Source organism: Pristis pectinata, chromosome 16 (genome assembly GCF_009764475.1).
Source record: "Pristis pectinata isolate sPriPec2 chromosome 16, sPriPec2.1.pri, whole genome shotgun sequence".
Taxonomy (NCBI): Eukaryota; Metazoa; Chordata; class Chondrichthyes; order Rhinopristiformes; family Pristidae; genus Pristis; species Pristis pectinata.
The window spans coordinates 4420813-4443844 of NC_067420.1; the positions used below are offsets into that span (position 1 = coordinate 4420813).

General features: G+C 41.1%; 1 protein-coding gene across 1 annotated transcript in view; it reads right to left on the reverse strand.

The window, feature by feature from the left end:
• bmp7b (bone morphogenetic protein 7b) overlaps nt 1-23032 on the reverse strand; it is a 123328-nt gene that overhangs the window by 21953 nt on the left and 78343 nt on the right. Inside the window, exons 2-3 of the mRNA XM_052030966.1 lie at nt 21760-21952; nt 1728-1876 (exon numbers count right to left, since the gene is read on the reverse strand). Of these exons, the coding sequence (XP_051886926.1) occupies nt 1728-1876; nt 21760-21952 (342 nt within the window). The remainder of the gene's footprint in view (nt 1-1727; nt 1877-21759; nt 21953-23032) is intronic.

Here is a 23032-nt window from a genome sequence, read left to right on the forward strand (position 1 = left end):
TTTAGATGGCTGTACAGACAAAAGAACTGGCATTTAAAAAATACAATTGGATAGATGCATACCTTCATTGAATAGAGGACATTGAATAGAGATCATTTAATAATAATCAGAAATGTGTTGGAGAGAAAATAAGTATATGGGAACAGTGTGGAGGAAGGCTCTTCAGAAAAGCTGGCATAGATTTGGTGGGCTAAATGGATTCCTTTTGTGCTGTACTATGATTCAATTAATTTGTTTATAGTCCAGCTTGGAATTTATCACTTTAATAGTTTTTGTTAAGTATGATACTTTGAAGGCCTAGAAATTTGTCTGCATGTCCAAACATGCCTTAAAACACAGCTCCGTGAGGGAAACATGACTGCTTTGCATGAGGCTCCGGTTTGGATATACTAAGATGCCAGACTAAGCTTTGTACAGTAAAGCATTATTGATCCAGCATGCTTCGATCTTTGGTCTTAGATTGGACCATTGGATATTATTTCAATTAATATTTCTACACACTTTTAATTCACTCTCATTATAGATGTTACACAAGGGTATAATAATTTTTCCAGTGAACTCAGTAATTTTAAAGGGAACTCTGGAATTGGGGCCCCGGTGTGTCATTAAGGGAGACTGGGAACTGGGGTTCTGGTGTGTCATTAAGGGAGCTCAAGAACCGGGGATCCTGTGTGTCAAAGGAAGAGCAGGAATCAGCACCCAGTGAACCAGATGTCATACCATCTGGTCAACAATTGGAATCGGAACAATTGGATAGCGGATTATTGGAGTTTTACGATATTTGCAAACATACACGGGTGCCTTTCCCCTATAATCTCCTGCCACTGGGGAGTGTCAAGATCTTGGAGGAACTGGATTAGAGCAGATAGTGATGCCAGAAGCTATGTTGTAGCTAAAAGTGCAGATACTGGTACAAGAGCAGGGAGAGAGACAGCTATGTTATATTGGTTCAAATATCATTTCATGTAGGCAGACTAAAATACATAGCACAGACTGCTGGTCCTATTGCCTGGGTATATTGTGATGGAGTGGTGAATGAAGATTTATACACAGAAACAGGCACAGACTGACAGATGGTGATATAGGCTTATATTCAGGAATGGATGCAGGGCAATAAAATGTTGATACAGATGAAGTCTTTGGCACAGATGCAGATTCCAAAAGATCTTGACTTGCAGGCCTGTATCAATATCTGTCCCTCTATTTGTGTCATTGTATGTGTGATGCACAGGTTCCTGTGCAGGTATTTCTATCTGTAGTTTTATTCTACCCATTTTTTGCTCTTGTATTAGATACAGGTATACTAACACATATAGACAGGTACATCAAAATGCATGTACAAGTAGAATAGAAAGGATTAAGTTGAATAAGCAAGAAGTTGACCAAACATCTTACAACCCACTAGGTTATACTTGCTGCCAAGACTGCTGGAAAGTAAAACGTTGACCAGATAATACATTAACACTGAGCAGATTATGTTGAAAATAATCTCGCAGGTTCACTATCCAACAAGGTTACAGGTGAAACTATGAGAAGACACAGGTTCAGATATCAATATGGGCACATGCTTAGATACTGACTTGGGAGCAAATACATGAGTTATAGTTATTACTACACAGATGGAGATAGGGATTCGGGTATAGATCATTCCGTTTTCTCATTCTGGTTAAACCTTGTCCTCAAATGCAAAGGGAGAAAATCCAACTGTGCCATTGTTTGAATCTTACCAGATGTTGTTTGTACAAAGAGTTGAAGGCCCAAGTTATTTTTTGGATTCACCACCCAATGATTACTAGTGATTGTTATATCGAATACCAGCCATCCTTCCTCTGCAGCCCAAATAGTTCTAGAATCCAGTGGAAACAAGTCGGACTCGCTGAAAGAAAATAAGGGGAGGTTAACCAAATTTCTGATAACCTCTGGTAAAAAGGTTATCTCTACTGATGCTTAATTCCTTTGTAGATTCTTCTGATATATGCATTTTCTTTACACACAATGAGCCATAAAGTTGCTTATTCCTCACCCACATTTTCAGGCACCAAACAACTGATTAAGAGAACGCTTGTGCAAATTTACAGCTGGTTGAATACCACCTACCATATTGACATCAAGTGGAACACACAAAACAGATGTGATATTATAAGCATATGGAAATACCTGGGGATCTCTGCCATGCTGACAACAGCCTCTCCCTGGTTCCTTCTTCACCATTTGGCTGCTGCAGCAGCTCACTGCTTCCAGTGTAATGATGCCTGAGGCACAAAACCAAGAATGGTTTGGGTCTAACCACTCAGGCACAAGGAATGATACTAATATAGTGCTATACTGGATGAAACACCAAGGCGTTGTCCTTTCAATGCACAAGATGGACATATTTCAATTTCTTCTTCAGTGCACACCATGTTGCGCCCAATATCTGATGTATACATATACCTAGAAATTGGATTTCACTTCTGAGGTGTGCTAAAAAAATGATTTCATTTAATGTGAGCACCAAATCTAGTCCCTTTCAAGAGCAAAACAAAAAAATTAAATATGCAAAACAGACGTTTGAGACCTCATCAGGGTGGTTTACATCTAGAAAAAGCATTGAGGTGGGATCTGCAATGTTTCCCATGTGACCAATGTCAATTGAACATAGGCGGGATGCTTCCCGTGCAGCTAACGTTGACGTTGTCGGTCCTGAAAGGCAAACTTCCCATGGAAGGCAGACAGCAGCAACACACAATTATGGCTGTCATTGGAGAGAAAGGGGGAGATCGAGACCAATCCTGCAGAGACTGTCAGGAGATGCTAGAGTTGCTTCCTCTAGGAGTGAGAATCCCCAGACAAGGGAGCAATGTGAAAAGAAAGAAATCTTCTATGCTGACAAGAAATGTCAAAATGAACTGTTAACCACTAAAACTACTGTTCTCTCTCCCTTGCACACGTGCACATAAACAAACACACACACACATACACACAGCCTATTAGTCACTCAGCATTCAGAATAAAATAATGAAATACTGTCTGTAAGTGTACCTGGCAGAGTTCTTGCAATTTGGCGTGTGAGGTGCTTTTGTGCCCTCCTGTGACTCCTCTGCCAATGAGTAGGAGGAACATCCCCTTCAACCTGATCAGCTGCCCATGAGGGACCCCCTCCAATGCAGGCGGTCTCCCTCTTATTCCTCATTCTTAGTCTAAATAGAGGAGATTGAGTCATTTTTTTTAACATCAGGAGGCCTGACCTCCATCCACATCCTCCCATGTTCTCCTGCATCACTCCCACCCTCACCCTATCAATGGTCCCCTCCATCCTGAACAGTGGTAAAGCCGCCTAAGATAAGAATGAAAAGGAGAATTTATGTCTTGCATCTCTCAATGGTATTCAATAGCATTCCCAGTTGCTGAGTTTCCAAAGCTTTTCCACTATCTACAAGGCAAAACTAAGAGTGTGATCCTACATTTGTGGCATGCAGCTCCAACAACACTCAAGTAACTTGACAGCGTTCAGGATGGAGCAGCCAGTTTGGTTTGCACATGACTTTCCCACCATAGAAATTCCCTTTCTCCCTGAAGCAATGCAGATACAATGTGTAGCATTTCCAAAGCTCATTGAAACAACTTGCCAAGGCTTCTTTGATAGCATGTCCTAAAACTGCAGTTTTCATCTACTAGAAGAACAAGGTCAACAGTCACACGAGCATGTCACTATCTGAAAGTTTGACTCCATGTCGGATGTCATTATCTCTCCATATCATTGTCTTGCTAAATCCCAGAATTTGCTGTTGAGCAGCCCTGTGGCAGTATATTCACAAAGACTGTAGTGCTTCAAGAAAGTGGCATTCTTACGGCTAATTGAGAATGGACAATAAATGCTGGAATTGAAGGAGATGGCCGCATCCTAGGAATGTGTAAAAAAAAGTGTAATTCCTAGAAATAAAACAGATGTGAAAAATATCTGATGATGACTCAGTTCTTGATTTACAATCAATATGTGATATATACCCAGTACCTGAAATAACCAGGAGTTGAATTCTTTGCTTTTAATTGATTAAAAAATGGAAAATGTTTTCTCTGGTGAAACACTCTGTTACAATAAATGTCAGTCATACAGAATTTCAGAATGGTCTATGTATATATTAGTTATTGACTAATCCCATTTGTGGGATGCACTGGTCAGTAGCCTAACTCGAGTGAATCCAGTAGGTTGAATGTGTTGGGTGGCGAACAATAATTGTGTGTGACTACACAAATGAAGATGATAACTTTGCTGAAGAAATAATTAAGGAAAAGCTTGAAATAGTCTGTAAATACTGCAGAGACATTATTTCTGCAGTGACCAGTAAATCCACCTAACAGATTTCAGAGGGTCTACAGAATGCAAAAATGTTTAACTAATACATCTTAACTTCTGGAGTAGTACAGATGTGACTTACAAAAACTAAAATGGAAAGAAAGTGCAAGGACAAGGGGTACATTACTCATGAATTTGTTCATGCAGTGGTGCAATCAAAGACCATGTTCGGCCAAGCAGGCAGACCCCCTGGAGAGCTGTTCATCAAGAGTGTCCCTGGAGCAAGAGCTGTGCCACATGTGAGCCAGCATTACAGTATATATTTGCCAGAAGTTTTTGAAAATGTTTTGTGATGCTTTGCAAATATGTAACTAATAAAACAAAACAGGCATAACTCTTGACGAAAGGCTTGGAATACATGGTGATAGAGCTGTAGTTATCTTTGTTACATTCTATAACAACAAGAAAGAAAATGGGAGGAATTTTGTAATGGTTGACATGAAATTGTGGAAACGTACATTCCCTCACTCTAGCAACATTGCTTGGGAGGTTTCTCAACACATTCGAAAGTCGAGGATTGATGTGATATAAGCAGCAAGAGAACAAAGATGAAGACATTCACTCTGACTGCCATAGCCAAACCATACATTATTGGGATTGCTGAGACAAAGCCTTGGGGAAATTGAAGAGGTCCCTCAAAACACAAAACAGCTGTCCTTGTTCAGATTCATAGAGGATGAGATCCTACTGCTGTCATTCTGCCGGTTGCCTGGCTTTTGCTGTGAGCCATCTAGTCCATATTGCTCTCTGTCATGGTGAAGCAATGCAGTCTGAAATATTGCCTTCTGGGTCAGAGCTGCTTGAGTTCCAGAGCCAATGACACTGACAAGGGTGACATTTGTACAGTTTTTGACTTGACTGCCTGCATAAATATGGTATGACATGCTTACTTGGTTTGGTCTCGTATTTTTCTCAGCCAGAGACTGGAACTGCAATAGATTTAGGGTAAAGAAACACTGGTGGAATGATGTTTTTTTTTCTCTTTTGTGTTTTAATTGGGAAATGGTTTTTGCAAGCAGTCCAGCAATTATTACCCAGGTTTGATTGTCACGAGAAGGTGGCGGTGTGCCATTTTCTTGAACGATTGCAATGCTTATGTGAATGTACTCACAAAGTTATGTTAGATAGTCACTTACAGGACTTTGAGCCAGTGATAATAAAGTTGTATATTTGGGTCAGGATAGTGTGTGACTTGGACACAGAGTTGCTAGTTGTAGAGTTGCTATGTATATGCTAATTGTTTCGTAGGTGGGTGATGTGTGATTTGAAGATGTTGTTGAAGAAATCTAAACAGTGCAATCATGCATGTGATAGATGTGTGTTAGTGGTGGTAGAGGGAGGAAATGTTCAAGCTGATGCACTAGGTCTCAATAATGTGGCAGCTTTGTTCTGGATAATGCTAATTCCATCTTACTTGTACCATTCGATGATGGAAAGGCTTGGAAATAGAACTCTCTCTTGTCAGAGATGGTAACTGCCTGGCACTTGTGCGACATGAATAACTCTTGCTTCTCATCAGCTCGTGTTGAATGTTGTCCAGTATTGCTGCATGCAGTTATGGACTTCTTCATTCTCTGATCAACAGCAAATTGGCTCGGGCTCCTTCTCACTGTGTAATCAGATGATTTGTGCATTGAATAATATACGATTGTGTAGCCCAGTTTCACAGCTTCAATGTTTCATATATGCCCAGAACCTGAGTATCTTATATTCAGTAAGTACATGACATATAAATATATAGTCCACAAAATTTGCCTTTGCAATCTATTTGTTATATAATTACAAAGGTGTATACTGATCCTTCTTACCAGCAAAGGATGTGGGCTCGAATTTCCCACGGAAAAAGGCAGGTAACGCAAAGACCACTGACAATGACCCTCTGTGTGTATAAACATTATCTATGCAATTAAGTTTCTGAACCTGGCTCCGGCCACTCACTTGGTCCACACCGGTCTTCTGCGTACCTGTACAGATGCACATTCCTGCTCTTTTGGTGCCTCCAGCCTTCATAAGTACATGAATTCGTGGAACCTTGGACAGACCTCTTAAATATATGAATTTGTGGATATAGGTCATCCTGGGTAACAAATGGATTCCATTTTACATTGCCATAAGTCGATTTTTTTCCGAAAATCGGAAAATACACAAAAATCTCTTGATATGGTAACCTCACCTCCACAGTATTACAAAGAATGGCAACAAAAGCACATAAGACTGATAAGAAAGAACAATTACTAAAAGTGGAAAGAGAGGGGAAACTAATTCTGTCATTTGTAGGAACGTATGTCTGTATGTAAGTTGAACTTTTGAATTTAATAGCACAATGTGAGCTCTTTCGTATGTAGGGGTGTTCATAAATCGGGTGTTTATAACCTGGAGATGGCCTGTATTAAGTCAGTAAATAATGAGGATGTAGTATATATAACTCTATTTGTAATAGGCGGTAGTATACTACTGGTACTTACTGTACTGCATCACTCAGAAGTGCATTATGAGTTGTGTAAAATAAAACATTATATCTCCCAGAAACAAATGGCCTGTTGTCTTAAGATGAACCGATGTAAGCTACGGATTTGAGTCTTAACGTTCAATTAAGAAACACAGCTTTGGGAACAACATGGTGACAGTATCTTGTGTGTAAAGTTTCATACCACATGAAAGATATAAATGTTGAATTTGACCCACTAAAAAGAATGGAAAAATGTGTGCCTGTACAGATTGTGTGAAAGATGGCCACAGTGACTGCTAAGTTCCAGCCCATGATGAACTGGAAGGCCAACAATATTGTGAAGGCATTCAGAAAATTAAAGCAAAATTGTAAACTAACATGAGACAGTTTTCTGAAAGGTATGAACAATGAATAGAAAGTCTGTGATATCCGTTTTTGGATGGGAGAGGAAAAAAGGAATCTTTTCACAGCTGCGAAATAAGTGAGTTGGAGAATAGATACTCTGACAAAAACTTCCAGAGCTTCAGCACACCTTGGGTTGAAGTCACATCATCAGATCCACAGATGTGATTCCAGTGCCTGTGGCAGGAACCTGATGAGCCTGTTTATGAATTTCTTGCAGGGCTTAGAAACGAGATGCTAAATGCAACCTCAGGAAATCGATGAAAACTCAGCAGACCAATTCATTTGGGGCTCAGTGTACCCAAACATGCAGAAGGCTTTGATTTTGCAGTCTTTTTTATATTTTCAAGGGATTCCTGCGAAACTGGGTTGTAACAGCAATACCCAATTCACTACTAGAGAATAAAGAAAGGTTGCAGAGTGATGTGGAGTTCACCATTGTAACTTCATCCCCACATGGTTTCATAGGCACACATTTGCTAATAGTCAGGAGGGCCGTGATCAAATGCAAAGAGACAAGGGGAGAGCCAAACCTTCCCTTGTTGTCATTCTGGGCTACACATCTTAAGACTGAACAAAATCACCATGGTGCTAGTGAATGGCAGAAAGTACAAGATAACATTGCCGTGCAAAACTTATCCTCTTCAAGACAATGATGTTGGACAGTGATTGATTAACACAAGTAAAAGGAAGCCTACACCACAATAACTATGCTAACTTATTCCCTGGGTTGTCAAGAGGGCAAGTAATGCATGTATAGGATCCAGTTATGAAAACCTGGAACCTTGCTAAAGTTGTTGATAATGTCAATACCCCAAGGTCATACATCATTGAGACCAAGATGGACCAGCAGACAATTCGGAATAAAGTCTACCTCCAGCTGAGAAATTATCAATAGAAACACCAGCAACATCACACATAACTCTTACGACAGGAGTGACATTGCCAACAAAACATACCAACTCATTGCAGAGAGGAATTACTAAGTCCTAGTCCAAGAAATGGAGAAATACCATTCTGCCACTTGAGTGATAGTGTGAATTATCCTTTTAAAAGTGTGACAAGTAATATTAGTGTTGTTTTAAAATAGATCATGAACTTAAAGTTATTAAAAAAAAAGACACAAGATTTTTTTGAGAGAAATCAACATTATGTTACTCCAGTAATAAATAGGGATTTATATTATTATAGACACACGTATACTATTTGTACTTGGTGTACTGCATCACTCACTAGTGCACTATATGCTGTGTAGAAAATAAATTCTGTATCTCTTGGCAGTACTTGGCCCACAGTCTGAAAATTAAGCTCAATGTATGCTTATTGTAAAGTGTATTTATGAAACAGAGTTGTGGGAACAAGATTGACAACTGAAGCACATATATACTCTTTTAGCTTGCACTAACACTTGCCAAAATTATGTGGGATAGACAGTGTGGAATGCAGATTTGATACTGAAGTATTGAATTTTGCTCAGTACTGCAGCTAATACACTCCCTTAAGCTCATAGAACTAACTGTGTATTTAAAAGTAGGAAAGTAGGAAGAAGTCTCCCCTAGTGTATTTAAAGGGATCATTAACTACTTGCATCATTGCTATTTAAAGGCATCTTTAACTAGTTGTTAGCTGTTTTCCTTTGGCTATTCTGGTTTTAGAAGGTATTTCGTACCTCTTAAGAATTTCTTAAAATTGCTAATGTCCATAAGGAGTGAAAGGACCTTGTCATGAAGCCTTTGCAACATGAATTGTTTGCAAGCAAGGGTACATTAGTACATTTCCTGCTGGGATTTGGCATGATTGGGAGTATGAGCAGAGGCATGCAGATCAGGTCAAGTTGTTGGAAGGAGCAGCAGCTAGGTGCACAAGAACACAAGAGAATTGGAGCAGGAATAGGCCATATGACACTTCAAGTGTGCCTTAACATTCAATATGATCTTGGCTGGTCTACTCCAGGCGTCAACTCCTTCTCCGTGCCGCATCGTCCTCTGCGCCCTCATTCCCATGATCTTTCAAAAATTTATCTATCTCCACTTTAAATACTTCCTAGCCTTCACTGCTTTCTGAAGGAAAGAATTCCAGAGATATACCACTCTCTCTGAGAAGAAATTTCTAGGTACCTTGGGTTTAAATGACTGGCCCCTTATCTTCAGACTATATCCTCTTGTTTGGAATCTCCCACTAATGGAATCATCTCGACATCTATCCTGTCATGCCCCCGCAGGATCTTTTATGTTTGCATAATATCACTCCTCATCCAAAGAATACGGACGCAACCTGTTTAGCCTCTCTTGGTAGGACAAACCTCTCATCTCAGGAATTAGACTGGTGAATCTCTTTTGGACTGCCTCCAATTCCACTGTATCCTTTATTAGGGAAGGAAATGTGAGCAGTACTCTAGGTGTGGCGTCACCTACAGCCTGCACAATTGCAACAAAACTTTCCCCTTTTTAAACTTCAAACCCCTTTACAATAAAGGTAATATGGGATTTGCCCTCTTAAGTACTGCTGCACTTGACTGGTAAACTTTTGTGACTCAGGCACAAGAATACCTGATCTCTCTGCACTCACTTGTAGCTTTTTTACTGTTTAGCTAATAATCTACACTTTATTCCTCCTACCGAAGTGCATGACCTCACAGTTGCCCACACTAAACTCTATTTGTTGCATTTTCACCCACTCATTCAATATATCTATATCCCGTTGCAGAGTCACAATATCCTCATGCCCTTCCACCTATTTTTGTGTTATCAACAAACTTGGATAACTGACGTTCTGCCTCATCCTCTGGGTAATTAATATAAATAGCTGAGGGCAAAGAACTGATCCCTGGAGTACTTCACTAGATACATCCTTCCAACCTATTTATTGCAATGTTCTGTTTTCTATGTTATAACTAAACTTCAATCCATGCTAACATGTTTCCTCCAATACTATAAACTCTTGTGTAGGGAGAAGGGCTCCTAACAAGATGAATTCTGGTTGAATTTTAGCAATGGAAAGTGTGAGAAGTTTTCCTTTAACATCTCAACTAAAAGATATAACCTGTTACATGTGTAACTCCAGAGCAGGGTAAATACTAAGCAAATATGTTGTACCTGCCATTCAAAGTTGCATAATATAAGTCACTAATTCCAAATCAGCCAAATACATTTCATTCTCTCCAGTCACAGATCAGCACAGATATCTGTAAGCGAGTCGGAAGGTTATGGATTCAAATCCTATTCGAGAAACCTGACCCAAAAATCCAGTGAAGTACTAAGGGAGCATTCCTCTGTTGGAGGTGCCATCTTTGGGGTGAGGTATTAAACTGATGGCCCATCTGCTCTCTCAGATAGATTAACAAAATTACATTCTCGACTGCCTGGGTTTGAAGAAGACTTATTCCTGGTGTCCTGGCCAACAGTTATTTCTCATTTACTGTAACTAAAAATGAAATGAGCAGTATCATATTGCTGTTTTTAAGGATTAATATGTGCAATTTATCTGCCATAGTTTCCCCATATATGGTAGCGTAGCGGTTAGCGTGACGCTATTACAGCGCCAGCGATCAGGGTTCGATTCCCGTCGCTGTCTGTAAGGAGTTTGTATATTCTCCCGTGTCTGCATGGGTTCCCTCTGGGTGCTCCAGTTTCCTCCCACATTGCAAAGATGTACAGGTAAGTTAATTTGGGTTTAAAATGGGTGGCGCAGACTCATTGGGCCGGAAGGGCCGGTTACCATGCTGTAAATAAAAAAATAATAGTGACTAGAAATGTAACTCGTTGGATTTAAGGTGTTTCCTGAAGTCACAAAAGACACTACATTAATCTTATCCTGAGGGAGAACAGAGGATAAGACACTTTAATTCTTTGGTGACGATGTTTGGCGTTTTAGTATCTGTCTGGCTATCGTTTGTTAAATTGCAGTGACATCCTTTAAGCTAGTTTGAACTCTGGTTTTCATAGTCACAATGGTAGCAAAATGAGCAAAGGTAGCAGCTACCTGAACTTGCATGACAGCAATCTGAACTTCCAGTACAACACTCAGGTGGCTTCTGCTTGTGCTGTGTGGAAGCTGAGATATTGACCTTTTTGCATTATAGGTGGGTCTGCTCTCATTTAGCAGCTGCTCCCAATGGTTATTCTCCACATTCTCATGCACAACAGAGGGAAAGGTATCAATAAGATAAGATAAGATCTTTATCAGTCACATGTACATCGAAACACACAGTGAAATACATCTTTTGTGTAGTGATTTTGGGGGGCAGCCCGCAAATGTCGCCACGCTTCCAGCGCCAACATAGCATGCCCACAACTTCCTAACCTGTACGTCTTTGGAATGTGGGAGGAAACCAGAGCACCCAGAGGAAACCCACACAGACACGGGGAGAACATACAAACTCCTTACAGACAGTGGCCAGATTTGAACCCGGGTCTCTGGCGCTGTAAAGCATTATGCTAACCACTATGCTACCATGCCTGCCCGATGAGTATCATGCAATGTGTTTGTGTGATGTGTTGGTCATGATTAAATCGGTAAATTGGTATATTATTGTCACATGTACCAAGGTACAGTGAAAAACTTTGTATTGCATGCCATCCATACAGATCACTTCATTGCATCAGTGCATTGAGGTAGTACAAGGGAAAACAATAACACAATGCAGAATAAGGTGTCACAGTTACAGAGAAAGTGCAGTGCAGGGAGACAATAGATGCAAGGCCTTATAGCTAGAAAAGTGATGAAAGTGTGAGAAATATCTACAAGCCTTGAACAAATGCTATGTATGAAGATGCAGTAGAGTGCATAAATATTAGATATAAATCTTGATTGATAGAGATAGCTGTTTGATGAGTGATGGGACTGTGCTAAGTGCGTGACTAGTGGTGTAATTAGTGAGCTATAACGTTTGAAGATGCATTTAGTGAACTTGACCTCATATGAGATGCCCTCAACCTTCATTTGGTAGTGCCTTCATGTCTTCAGGACCTGAGTGCTGGCACTGACTTCCATTATCAGGTTTCCTATTATCTTCTGTATTTGTGTATTGAGAGTCTTTGACCTTGTGTGGCAACTGGGCATCTCTTTGCTTCACACATCAAAGTCTCCAGTGCCGTTTCAGAAAATAATCAAATATTCTCTTTGTCATGTCATGCCATGTCTCTTGCTCAGCTTCAACTTCAGGAAGGCTGCCAGCATCTATTGCAGCTAAGACAGTACACACTGGCTATAGCTACTGCTATGCACTTAAGAATCAGGGACCTCTGCTGAAGCAATGGGCTGTGAATGATGCAGTTAGCTGAATGCAGAATTGTTACATGAATAGACAAAATGAATCTGAGGCTCTGGTTGTATTGGATTGAACAGGCGTGGATTAATCCTCCATCGTGATACCCATCCCCGTCTTTAGGTGCTATCCAGTTTAGAATCAGAAGAATCAGAATCAGATTTATTATCACTGACCTATGACGTGAAATTTGTTGTTTTGTGGCAGAGGTACAGTGCAAAGACACAAAATCAATAAATTACAAAAATAAATAAATAGTGAAAAAAAAGAATAATGAGGTAGTGTTCATGGGTTCATGGATCATTCAGACATCTGATGGTGGAGGAGAAGAAGCTGTTCCTGAATCGTTGAGTTTGGATCTTCAGGCTCCTGTGCCTCCTCCCTGATGGTAGTGATGACGTTCAGCACCAAGACCCTCAGTAACTGATAAATTGATAGTTCCTAATCTATTTTCTGGTATCTAGTTTACAGATGGTACCTGACATGTGCAAGTATCTATCTTACCCCATTACTTAACATGCATCCAGTACTTGACATATGTTCCTGTTTTACATCAGGTATCTGAGATATACCCAGAGTATCTCATGACACCTGATATACTTTGAGATTCTGACTTAGACCCATTATCTAATGTTCACTGAGTACCTGAAATGCATACTTGAAGGAATAATAATCAAGAGTATAATTGTTTTAAGATGTCACATTGATTAGATTTTGGAACCGTTCTTGATTACTATAGATCAATATCAAAACTAAAAAAAAGCTTTTTATACCCTTTGAAGATGTACTGCAAATGTGGCCATACAGTGATTGTTTAGTAGAATCTGGTCACTTAAAGTTAAGAACTGCACTGAATTAAAATCATTCTCAAATTGCAGCACAGTGGATTTATCCCTATTTGGATAATAAAAATATATTTTTAAAGCATACACTGATGGAAATGCCTTTTGAGTAAAACGAAGTGTTGTTAGTTTTAGTGGGTATAGGAAGGCTTTGTGCCAAATCTTCAGTATTTAACGTCAGTTTGCAATGTAATTGTGGCGAAGCATTAATAAAAACAATATGGCAAATACCATAACAGTATTTGCCATAATCACTGACATCTGTATCTGATTTTCATTTAAAGAATTAAAAAAATCAGCTCCATCATAATTCAGACTTTGACTATTCAATTCGAAGGCTGCTTAATTTATATTATAAGCAATAAAATCAAGGAGGATCAAGAGTTACTTGTTCCATTGAGGCTCATCTTATCGTGATCCAAATGGTTGTGTCTCACCATGCAGATCGTCAGCCATGGCTTTGTGATTCCCTTTCACCTGAGTCAGAAAGCCATGGATTCCAGTCCCACTCCAGGCACTTGAGCACACAGTCTCATTTGGGACTTGAGTATTGAATCTCATCTCTCATCTCAGTGTAATTCAGAGGGGCTGTCTTTCGGAGAAAGAGCTGAACTGAAGCATTTGCCCTTTGTTAGATAGATGTATGGCAAGAACAAGATTTTTTTCTGACTACCTGGCCAATATTTGACCCTCTACCAAAAAATCCACATTGCTGTTAGAACCTTGCTGTTTTTCAATTTGGTGTTTTATCTTACTACATTAATATACTTCAAAACTACTTAATTAGCTGTAGTGGGAATTGGAATGTTTTGAGGTCATGAAAGGTGCTGCTTGTATGTGAGACTTTATTTTAACTGAAATTTGAATTAACCAAATGATCTTTTACCTGGTAGGGTAAATTATTCCAAATATTTATCAATTTCTTCAAAAATTAAAGTTCAGAAGGCTATACCCATGGTGGCAGGACAGGACAAGGAAAGGTAAAGGATATCAGGATTACGTGGGTATCTGTTTAATAGTACTCTGCAGAGCACTGATAAGTTATAGCGCTCTTGATTCTGTAGTCCAGATACTCACAGGTGTGTAACCCTATTCCATACTTTTAAAAGAACATCTGCTCAGACTGCATACTTCACACTGCTCTGCCAGAAACCTGGCGCAGACAGCTCCTCTGCCAGGAACCTGATGCTAATTCTTGCCTTCCTTCCAATACAGGCACTCCCATAGCAATGAATTGCCCATTACACAGTGTAGAGAGATTGTCTGTGAGGGTTGGTGTTAGGCAAGATGCTCAACACTGAGAGATGGGGCTCAGGGCTGTATCCTGGCTGGCAGCACAATGAGTGCAGGCCACTGCTGAAGACTGGCAGCACCTCCTCCATGCGTTCACAGACCAGATCCTGCAGTCTCTCCCATCATCAGGTGGATGTGGTGGAAGTGGCTGTCCTCCCAGCTATTCCTGGCCTGGAGACTTCTGGATAGTAACAAGCTCAATGGTGTTTGCTGGCCTTGAATTTGTTACCGTAGAGAGAGATAGATTCCATCAGATCCAACAGGAGGTGACGAAAGACACCATGGGATCCCGGCAGTCTGTCAGCATATGGAATAGCTGCTATCACTCCCAGCAATGGCCACCTCAGTGCTGATCGGCTGTACAACTTACACTGGCCCACCTAACATCGGCTCTCACGGGTGATTCATTAATGTGGGAAGGTAGGGATTTGCACCGGGTTCTTGGAGGGGGAATGCTCAGCAATCTGGAGGGAAAGGGTTCTTACCAAACTGCTGGCACAGCAGCAGGGAGGGCAGGACAACACTGTTACTAATGCATCTCTCTGTACATAATGCTATAATGAGCCCTTTTAGGGCTGGTTCCATATGTGTTTTATTCCTGGGAACACATCCTGAGCACTACATGTGATGCCATTGTAAATTAAGCTAGATTTCATCTTAAAAGACTGAAGGTTGTAGGGAAAAGGAAAGAATAAGAACTAATGGGATATATGTTTTAGTACAAGGAATGATAGGTTTGGAAGTTCTGTGGTAATATCAAAATAGTGGAGATGGAGAGTGGAGGTGTACAGTTTATTTGGAGGTTTGAAGGGATAAGGTAGAACAATTCAGAGAGGTATAATCATAATAGTATTGATAGTAAAAAAAAATGATAAGGAAGGTTTTAACAGAAACACAAAATCAAGAACTGGAGGGCTAGATGTCCTGGGAATTCTCCACTTGCTTGCCTTAGCAAGCAGACAGGGTACATAAACCCAGGAGAAATACTGCTTAAATTACTTCTCTTTGGCTCGTTACTGAGGTTACAGTGAACAGGCAGAATTACCCCAGAAGAAATTCACGTACTCAAAGTCAGAGAGTAATTGCTTACTTAAACAGACATGTTCCAGTCCAAGAGGGTTTAAAGAAATTTCTCTGAATATTAGAACAGTGTTATGGTTTGGACTTCACTCCTTAGACTTTTCTGTTGATGATAATAAAGATACTTTTGTAAGTAACTCAGTTCCCTTAGGTGAGATGGTTCATTAGTTAAAAATGCCTCTTGACTAAGAAATATAGCTGAATGGAAATTATGTGGGATGCTGAGAAACTCTCCCTCATTTCATCCAAAATTGGAATAAAGATCAAATAATATTTGGCAAAGAATTGATTAACAATTATATTTATTTATTGGGATCTGGACATGGCTGGCAAGCCCAGCATTGATTGCCTAACTGTAACCGCCCTTGGGAAGGTGGCGGTGAGCCGTTTTCTTGATTGGCTCCTTCAAGGGAAGGTCCTCCCACTCTGCTGTTGAGTAGGGAGTTCTAGGATTTAGACCCAGGGATGATGAAAGAGAAGTGATATTTTTCCAAATCAGGATGGTGTGCAGTCAGGAGAGGAATTTGCAAGTGGTGGTGCTCCCACACACACATTACCCTTGTTTTTCCTCGTGGTAGAGATTGCAGGTTTGGGAGTGCTGTCAGCATAGTTCAGATGTGTAATGGCAGTGCATTTTATAGATGATATACTCCATAGCCACTGTACAGTGCTGGTGAAGGGAATGAATGTTTAGGCTGGTGCCAAACAACAAGGCTGCTTTGTCCTAAATGATGTCAGACGCCTTTAGACCTGTTGGAGTTGCCCTCATCCTGGCAATTGGAGAGTATTCCATCACAATCCTGACATGTGGCTTGTAGATGGTGGAAAGGCCTTACAGTGTACGGAAGTGAGTCAGTCCCTGCAGGATAACCAGCCTCTGTCATGCTGTTATAGTCATATGAGACTGGTCCAGTTGAGCTTCTGGCAGTGGAGACTCCCAGAGCTTTGATCATGACATGATGGTAATGTCATTGAATGTCAAATATAAGTGGCTAGACTCTCTTTTGTTGGAGATAGTCATTGCCTGGCTCTTTTCTAGTAGGAATGTTACTTGCCAATTATTAGACTGTGTCTGAATATTATCTAAGGATTGCTGCATGCAGCCACAGATTGCTTCATTTGCTGAAGAGTTACAAATAGAATTGACCATTGTGGAATCATCAGTGAACATCCCCACTTCTAATGTTGTGATAGAAGAAGGTCATTGATGAAGCAGCTGAAGATGGTTGGGCCTAGGACGCTGCCTTGAGGAGTCCTGCAGTAGTTCTTAGGGCTGAGATGATTAACCTCCAACAGCTTCCTTTGTGCCAGATAGACTCCGACCATGTTAATCGGTACAAAGCAGCCAAACGATAGACGATATTGACTTGGAGAAATGCTTAAAAACAGAATTGGTATTAGTCCATAATGACTTAAAAAGATATGTAGCAGTTCAGTTTGAATTGCAGGAATTAGGAAGAGCAACAGTGCTGATAACTAAGAATGGCTTAAGATGGAAGCTTTAAAAGCATACCAGACATCTCAAAGACTCTAATTTTGAATTAGGCATGGGAACTTATGAAATTAAGCAAAATAACAGTCATGAAGAAAATAACAGCACTTAAGACCACTAAATATCCATGGTCAGGATGGCTTCCAATCCAGTGTTTTAAAGGAAATAGGTGATGGTATTGCAGGTTCCTGAATTACAATGCTCCAAAGCTCTCCTAATTCGAGAACCGTTCATTGGGATTGAAGAAATGTGCTTGTCACTTTATAGTTTAAGAAACACGAGAGAGGGAAGCCAAGAAATTATGGACAAGTTAGCTCAAGATCTGTGAGTCTGTGATTAAGGATAAAAGTTGTGAAATTAAATACTGTAATTCTGTCTTTTTAAGTGTTATACATTTGAATTTCAGTGGTTTAGGCTTAAATCACAAGAATATAGTTCATTCTGTGTAAATCACAGAGTTCTCAGAATTCAATTCAAGAAGCTGCTTCAAGCTGTTTGAATTGAATTGCTAATTCTCCAGTTATTGACTTCATGCCATTGCCACTTCTATGGTGGACACATTGGGTATACCGCACAAGCTAGAACTATGGTGGATGTTGAATACGTGGCAAACATCCCCAGGGACCACTAGGCTGTCCCCCAGGCTGTCAGGCTCCTGAATACCCTGGAAACAGTTTCAGACAAATGCCGCGTCAAAAGCCCTGGTTTGCAGAAGGGCGTGTAAGGACTTTGGCTGCTGCTGAACATGTTTATACATTTAGTGCAACACACTGAGTTCTGTATTTTCTTCGTCCGACTCGGTTTAGCACTAACCCTGCACTAATTTTGTATTCTGTATATACGGTTTTTTGCACTATTTGTACTTGCACAATTTTTTTGTCTGCGTTTATTGTATGTCCTCTGTTCTATGTATGTCCTCTGTTGTGAGAGTCTGGGGGAAACGACATTTCATTCCTCCATGTGTTTTTATAGCACATGGGTGAATGACAATAAAGTATAACTTGAACTTGAACTTGAAGGAAGGGAAGAAAGGTTGATGTCCCTACCTCTGAAGGTACAGTAGATACCCTACCACTGTACCATACTCTTAACTTAAGCCCTCTAAGGAACAAAACAGCTAATGGTTAAAATTTTCAAAGTCACCGTTAACAAATTTCCATAACTTGCTGCAGGCGGAGCTGCAGCCACACACGTCCTTGGACAACTTTGCCGTAGAGGCCAAGGTCACTGTCGCCGTGAACCTTCTAACCTCTGGGTCATTCCAGATGGCTGCAGTGGCTGATTTATGTACTGCAACCAACATCGGCATTTGGAAGTTTCTGCAGGTGGTTCCCTTTTTCTTGAGCACAGACCACGAGGCACAGAAGGAACACAGATTTGTGAGGACTGCAGGCTTCTTGAAGGTTCAGGGAATCAAAGGCTGCACTTGCAGCAGTTAGGGCTTCCTTTGAGAACCTATTTTTAAGTATTTTTTTATTAAAGTTTTAAATTTTGATATTTATTTTTAATTTTTATATGTATTTAAGCTGTTTTTAATTGTCTCCTGGACATTTAAAAAGAGTACAAAGATCCTTGAGAGCATTGCAGCCTTTAAGGCCTGCTCTGCCTTATGCGATGGCTTTGACAGCTAGGCCTCCTGCTGATCAATCCCTCACAAAAAATAAATGCAGAGAACCCAACAAAGACGGACAAAATACAGCACCAAAGAACAAAACCTACCCCTGTTCTTCCCACTCACCATCAAAATGAGTTTTATATTAAAGCTCAGTGACAACTGAATCCTTGGTCCCCATTCTTGTGATGATCTTCTGCAATGCTGCAGGCTGAGGCTGCTGCAGGTACTTTTAAAACTGTCATTCTATTGTGGTTGGGAGATGGTGGAAGCAAGTTAGATTGGCCTTGATTAGATTCTTCAAATTTTGTACTGGGTAACATCATGTTTGCATTTATGTAACAATGTCTGGAAATAAATGCTAGTGTTATTAAGAGTGATAAGGAAGCTCAGATTGATGATAAAACTCAAATGTTTCACTGCAATTCTTCTAAACTACTCAACTGCACCAGTAAATGCTGAACCTGCCAGTAATCCTGGGAACAGAAACTAAATTAAGCTGACTTGGGCTTTCACTATAGCAGATCGAACTTGCTTTTCTCCCAAAGGAGAATTAGGTAACACCAAAGCTCCACAGTCAGGTATGTTTATAGGTGTGTTTGTAGCGGAATGCATGTACAGCCTAATCTCTTAGGCTGGAAGAAACTGGTGGTAATCAGAATGTTAGCTGGGAAATGCAACCGAGGCTCTATTGTGTAAGCAGGCTGCGAGTTCAGCCCCACTGCTACTGTCTAAAATGATGGGGATTCATCCTCTGCCTTGCATTAGTTGCACAGCACAGAAAAAGGTGAGGAAGTCCATGTGATCCGAAACAAAATTTATTTTTCATGTGTAAGTCCTCTTGCCTCACTTGATCTCAACCTATCATTAAAAAAAAACTTTTCCTACTGATAAAGGCTTCCACATCTCTCCTACACTCATAGACACAACCCTCTACCAAACAAAGTTCGAGAAGACTGGGATTCAGCTGTCCTGGATACATACAGATATACCAATTGTTTTAACAAAGTGGAATGTAGGAGCTGGAATGTTACCTTGCAGCTTTAGAAAGGCCATACCAGGGGGATTCTGTGCAGTTCTTATTGCTACACTGTAGGAAGAATGTGATTCCACTGGGGAGGGAGCAGAGGAGATTTTCCAGGATTTACAGTTAGAAGGAGAGACTCGATAAGCTAAGTTTGTTTTCCTTGGAGCAGAGGAGGCTGAGGGGTGACCCGATAGAGGTATATAAAATGATGAGGGGGATAGATAGGGTAGATAATAAAAATCATTCTCCCATGATAGGGCATAGGTTTAAGGTGAGACATAAGATCTAGATGGGATCTGAAGGGGGAGAATTTTTCACACAGAGGATGGAATATGCTGCCTGTTAGAGGTGGTGGAAACAGATACTCCCACAACTTTTAAGAAGCACCGATACAAGTGCTTGAATCGCCAAGGCATAGAAGACTATGGACCCAATGCAGATTGGGTTTAGTGTTGGTAGATACAATGGGTGGCATGGGCGTGATGGGCTGAAGGGCCTGTTTCTCTGCTATACGATTCGATGTGCCTCTGACACATGGTGACAAGTTCTACATTCCATCTAGGTCAAAGAGCTGGAGAGCAGCAGAGGTCACGGAGGGGTGGCAGTGAGAGTGGGGCTGTGGTAGCGATTCTGGGTGAGCACGTGGTCAAAGAGCCTTTCCATCTACTCTGAATAAAGGAGATTCTCCTGAATTTTTAATTTGATTTATTAATGACTTCCTTATATAAATTTTGCCTGCACCATTTTTCTGGCAATAAAATGGCATTGGCCATCTCACTAATGTTGTTTCATAAAACTCTTATAAGGATAGTGAGATTCGTTAGTGCCAATTCCAAAATTGCACCAGGGGGCATCTTGTGGAATGCCGCTCTGTTTCAGCATTGGGAATTGAATTTCCCACTTTGACAACATCTTTCTTCACATCCCTGATCTCAGGAAGTAGCTTTTAAAAGGCACACCACCATGCAGCTGGAACACTTTCCACTACCTGGAGGAGTTGGCAAGGTGCGTGCTACAATGATTGAGGAGGATGACGGAGCTCTCTGGGGAAGCACAGGCTTCTGAGGAACGGTGCACATAGGTGTCAACGTTTTGTATCCGTAGCCCTCCTGAGACTGTTTCGGGGTGGGGGGGGGGGTCATTAGAATCACAGTTTGGGCCAGTCTGCTTGAACTTTGTTTGGTAGACAGAGGAGGGGAGAGTGGGAATAGTGACAGAAGCTGGGAGGTGATAGGTGGAGGTGACAAAGGGCTGACGATGATGGATTCTGATAGGAGAGGAAGGTGGAGCACGGAATCAGGGGAGGGAGGTGGGAAAGGCAGATGGGATCCAGTGGGAGGAGTGTGTGGGTGGTGGACAGATGGAGCGGGTGGAGGGGAAAGAAACAGGGTGATGGGGGCTGGAGTGAGTGTAGGAAGAACTGGGTAGATCAGGAGGAGAGAGGAGAGGGACAGAGGGGGGAGCAATTTACCTGAAATTGGAGAATTCAGTGGTCATGCTATCAGGTTGTAGACTACCCAGGCTGAATATGAAGTGCTGTTCCTCTAGTTTGCTTTTGGCCTCACCCTGGCGGTGGAGGAGACCAAGGACAGGCATGTCAGTGTGGGAATGGGGAGGAGAATTAAAATGGCTGGCAACTGGGAGCTCCAGGTGGCCATGGTGGATGGAGCACAGGCGCTCAGCAAAGCAGTCGCCTCGTTTGCTCCTGGTCTCACCAATGTAGAGGACGCCACATCGGGAGCACCAGATGCAATAAAAAAAGGCCTCCTTTGCATTATAACAAGCAGAACTGAGCATCGTGCTCGTGCTTTTCTCCGAAAGATAGCAGGCAACCAAAGTGCATCTTCTGGTTATATTTAACAGAGGCTCTGAATTCCTTGTTCAGTATTCACACCCTAAAGTGAAATGTGCTGTGAGATTCTCTGAGTTGCTTTGATGATGCCCTTCCTCTTTCACTCACCTTTCCATGTGCTCCTCCAGCACCTGGTAGATTGTAATCAGGAACGTTTCATTTTCAAATCGCTCTCTGGTGTAGTCTTTATAGATTCGGAACTCTGCTGCTGTCACAGCCTCCCCTTCTGGGATCTTTGCAAGATCAAACTTGAACTCTCTGTGATGTCGTCGCTGGTGGAAAATCTCCATGTCATATTCCACTAGAAACAGGAAGCATAGGAGGATATTCAACAGACAAATCTACACCCTAAAAACCAGCTGTAAATCTTCATTTTAGAGAATCAAATGCATTTAAAAAGGATTTGTATCCGTTCAATTTTCTCATTATGACAGAGTGAAGAATGTTGTATTTAAAGGTTTTTTAACTATTTGTGATCAGAGTTTGTGAAATTTTCATATTTGTTTTACCCCAAATCGGGGGTTTATTCTGATTCCAGGGCATATTCAGGGACTTTTGTATATATACTACATGAGCTGTATAAAAGTAAGTTAGGGCAAATAGGTTGCTGACAAGCATCGACAAGATCTACACTGATAATTTACTCTTTTCTGCCAAGACCCTAACTGGAGGTGGGATAGCGCAGTGGCTATTTCTGGGCCAATAATCTGAGAACATGATATCAGGTACAATCCTGATTGAAAACTTGAAATCAGTTTTTAAAAATAAATCTGTCCCTCACAATCTATCTCTTTCATCATCGTCCACCACAGTTTGAGATCAGAACTTGCTGATCATAATTTCCACACCACCACGGTCAATCCCACTGACTACTATCTGTATTTTGGAGAATAATCTCTCCTTGCTCCTAATCACTATCTCCATACCATACCTATCTCCCTCCAACCACTGTCTCCACTACAACCTCTAGTCTTATGACCACCCAAAAGTTACTGTTTCCCCGGATCACCATCCCCACTCCCCTCGAGAACCATCTGCTGACCACCATCTCCACCCACCACTAATTCTCCTCTGACCTCAATCTCCAGCCCTTCATGCCTTCTTCCCAATCATCTCCACAGTTTCCTCCTCTCAGTTTCTATCCCTTTGGCCTAGTGATCTCACTTCTGACAGTCATCTTCATCTGTGAGATTTCCGCCTTCGACCGATGTCTCCATCCATTCCTGTGCTCTCTCCCCAAATTACCATCTTCTGACTTCATGATCTCTCCCCGGCCTCCATGACCACCATCTCCACTTCCCCCACCCCTGTGATCTCCACTTTTTTCCACCTGCAGAATCTCTCCTCTCAAATACCCCAAACCACTTCAACCAGGTACTAT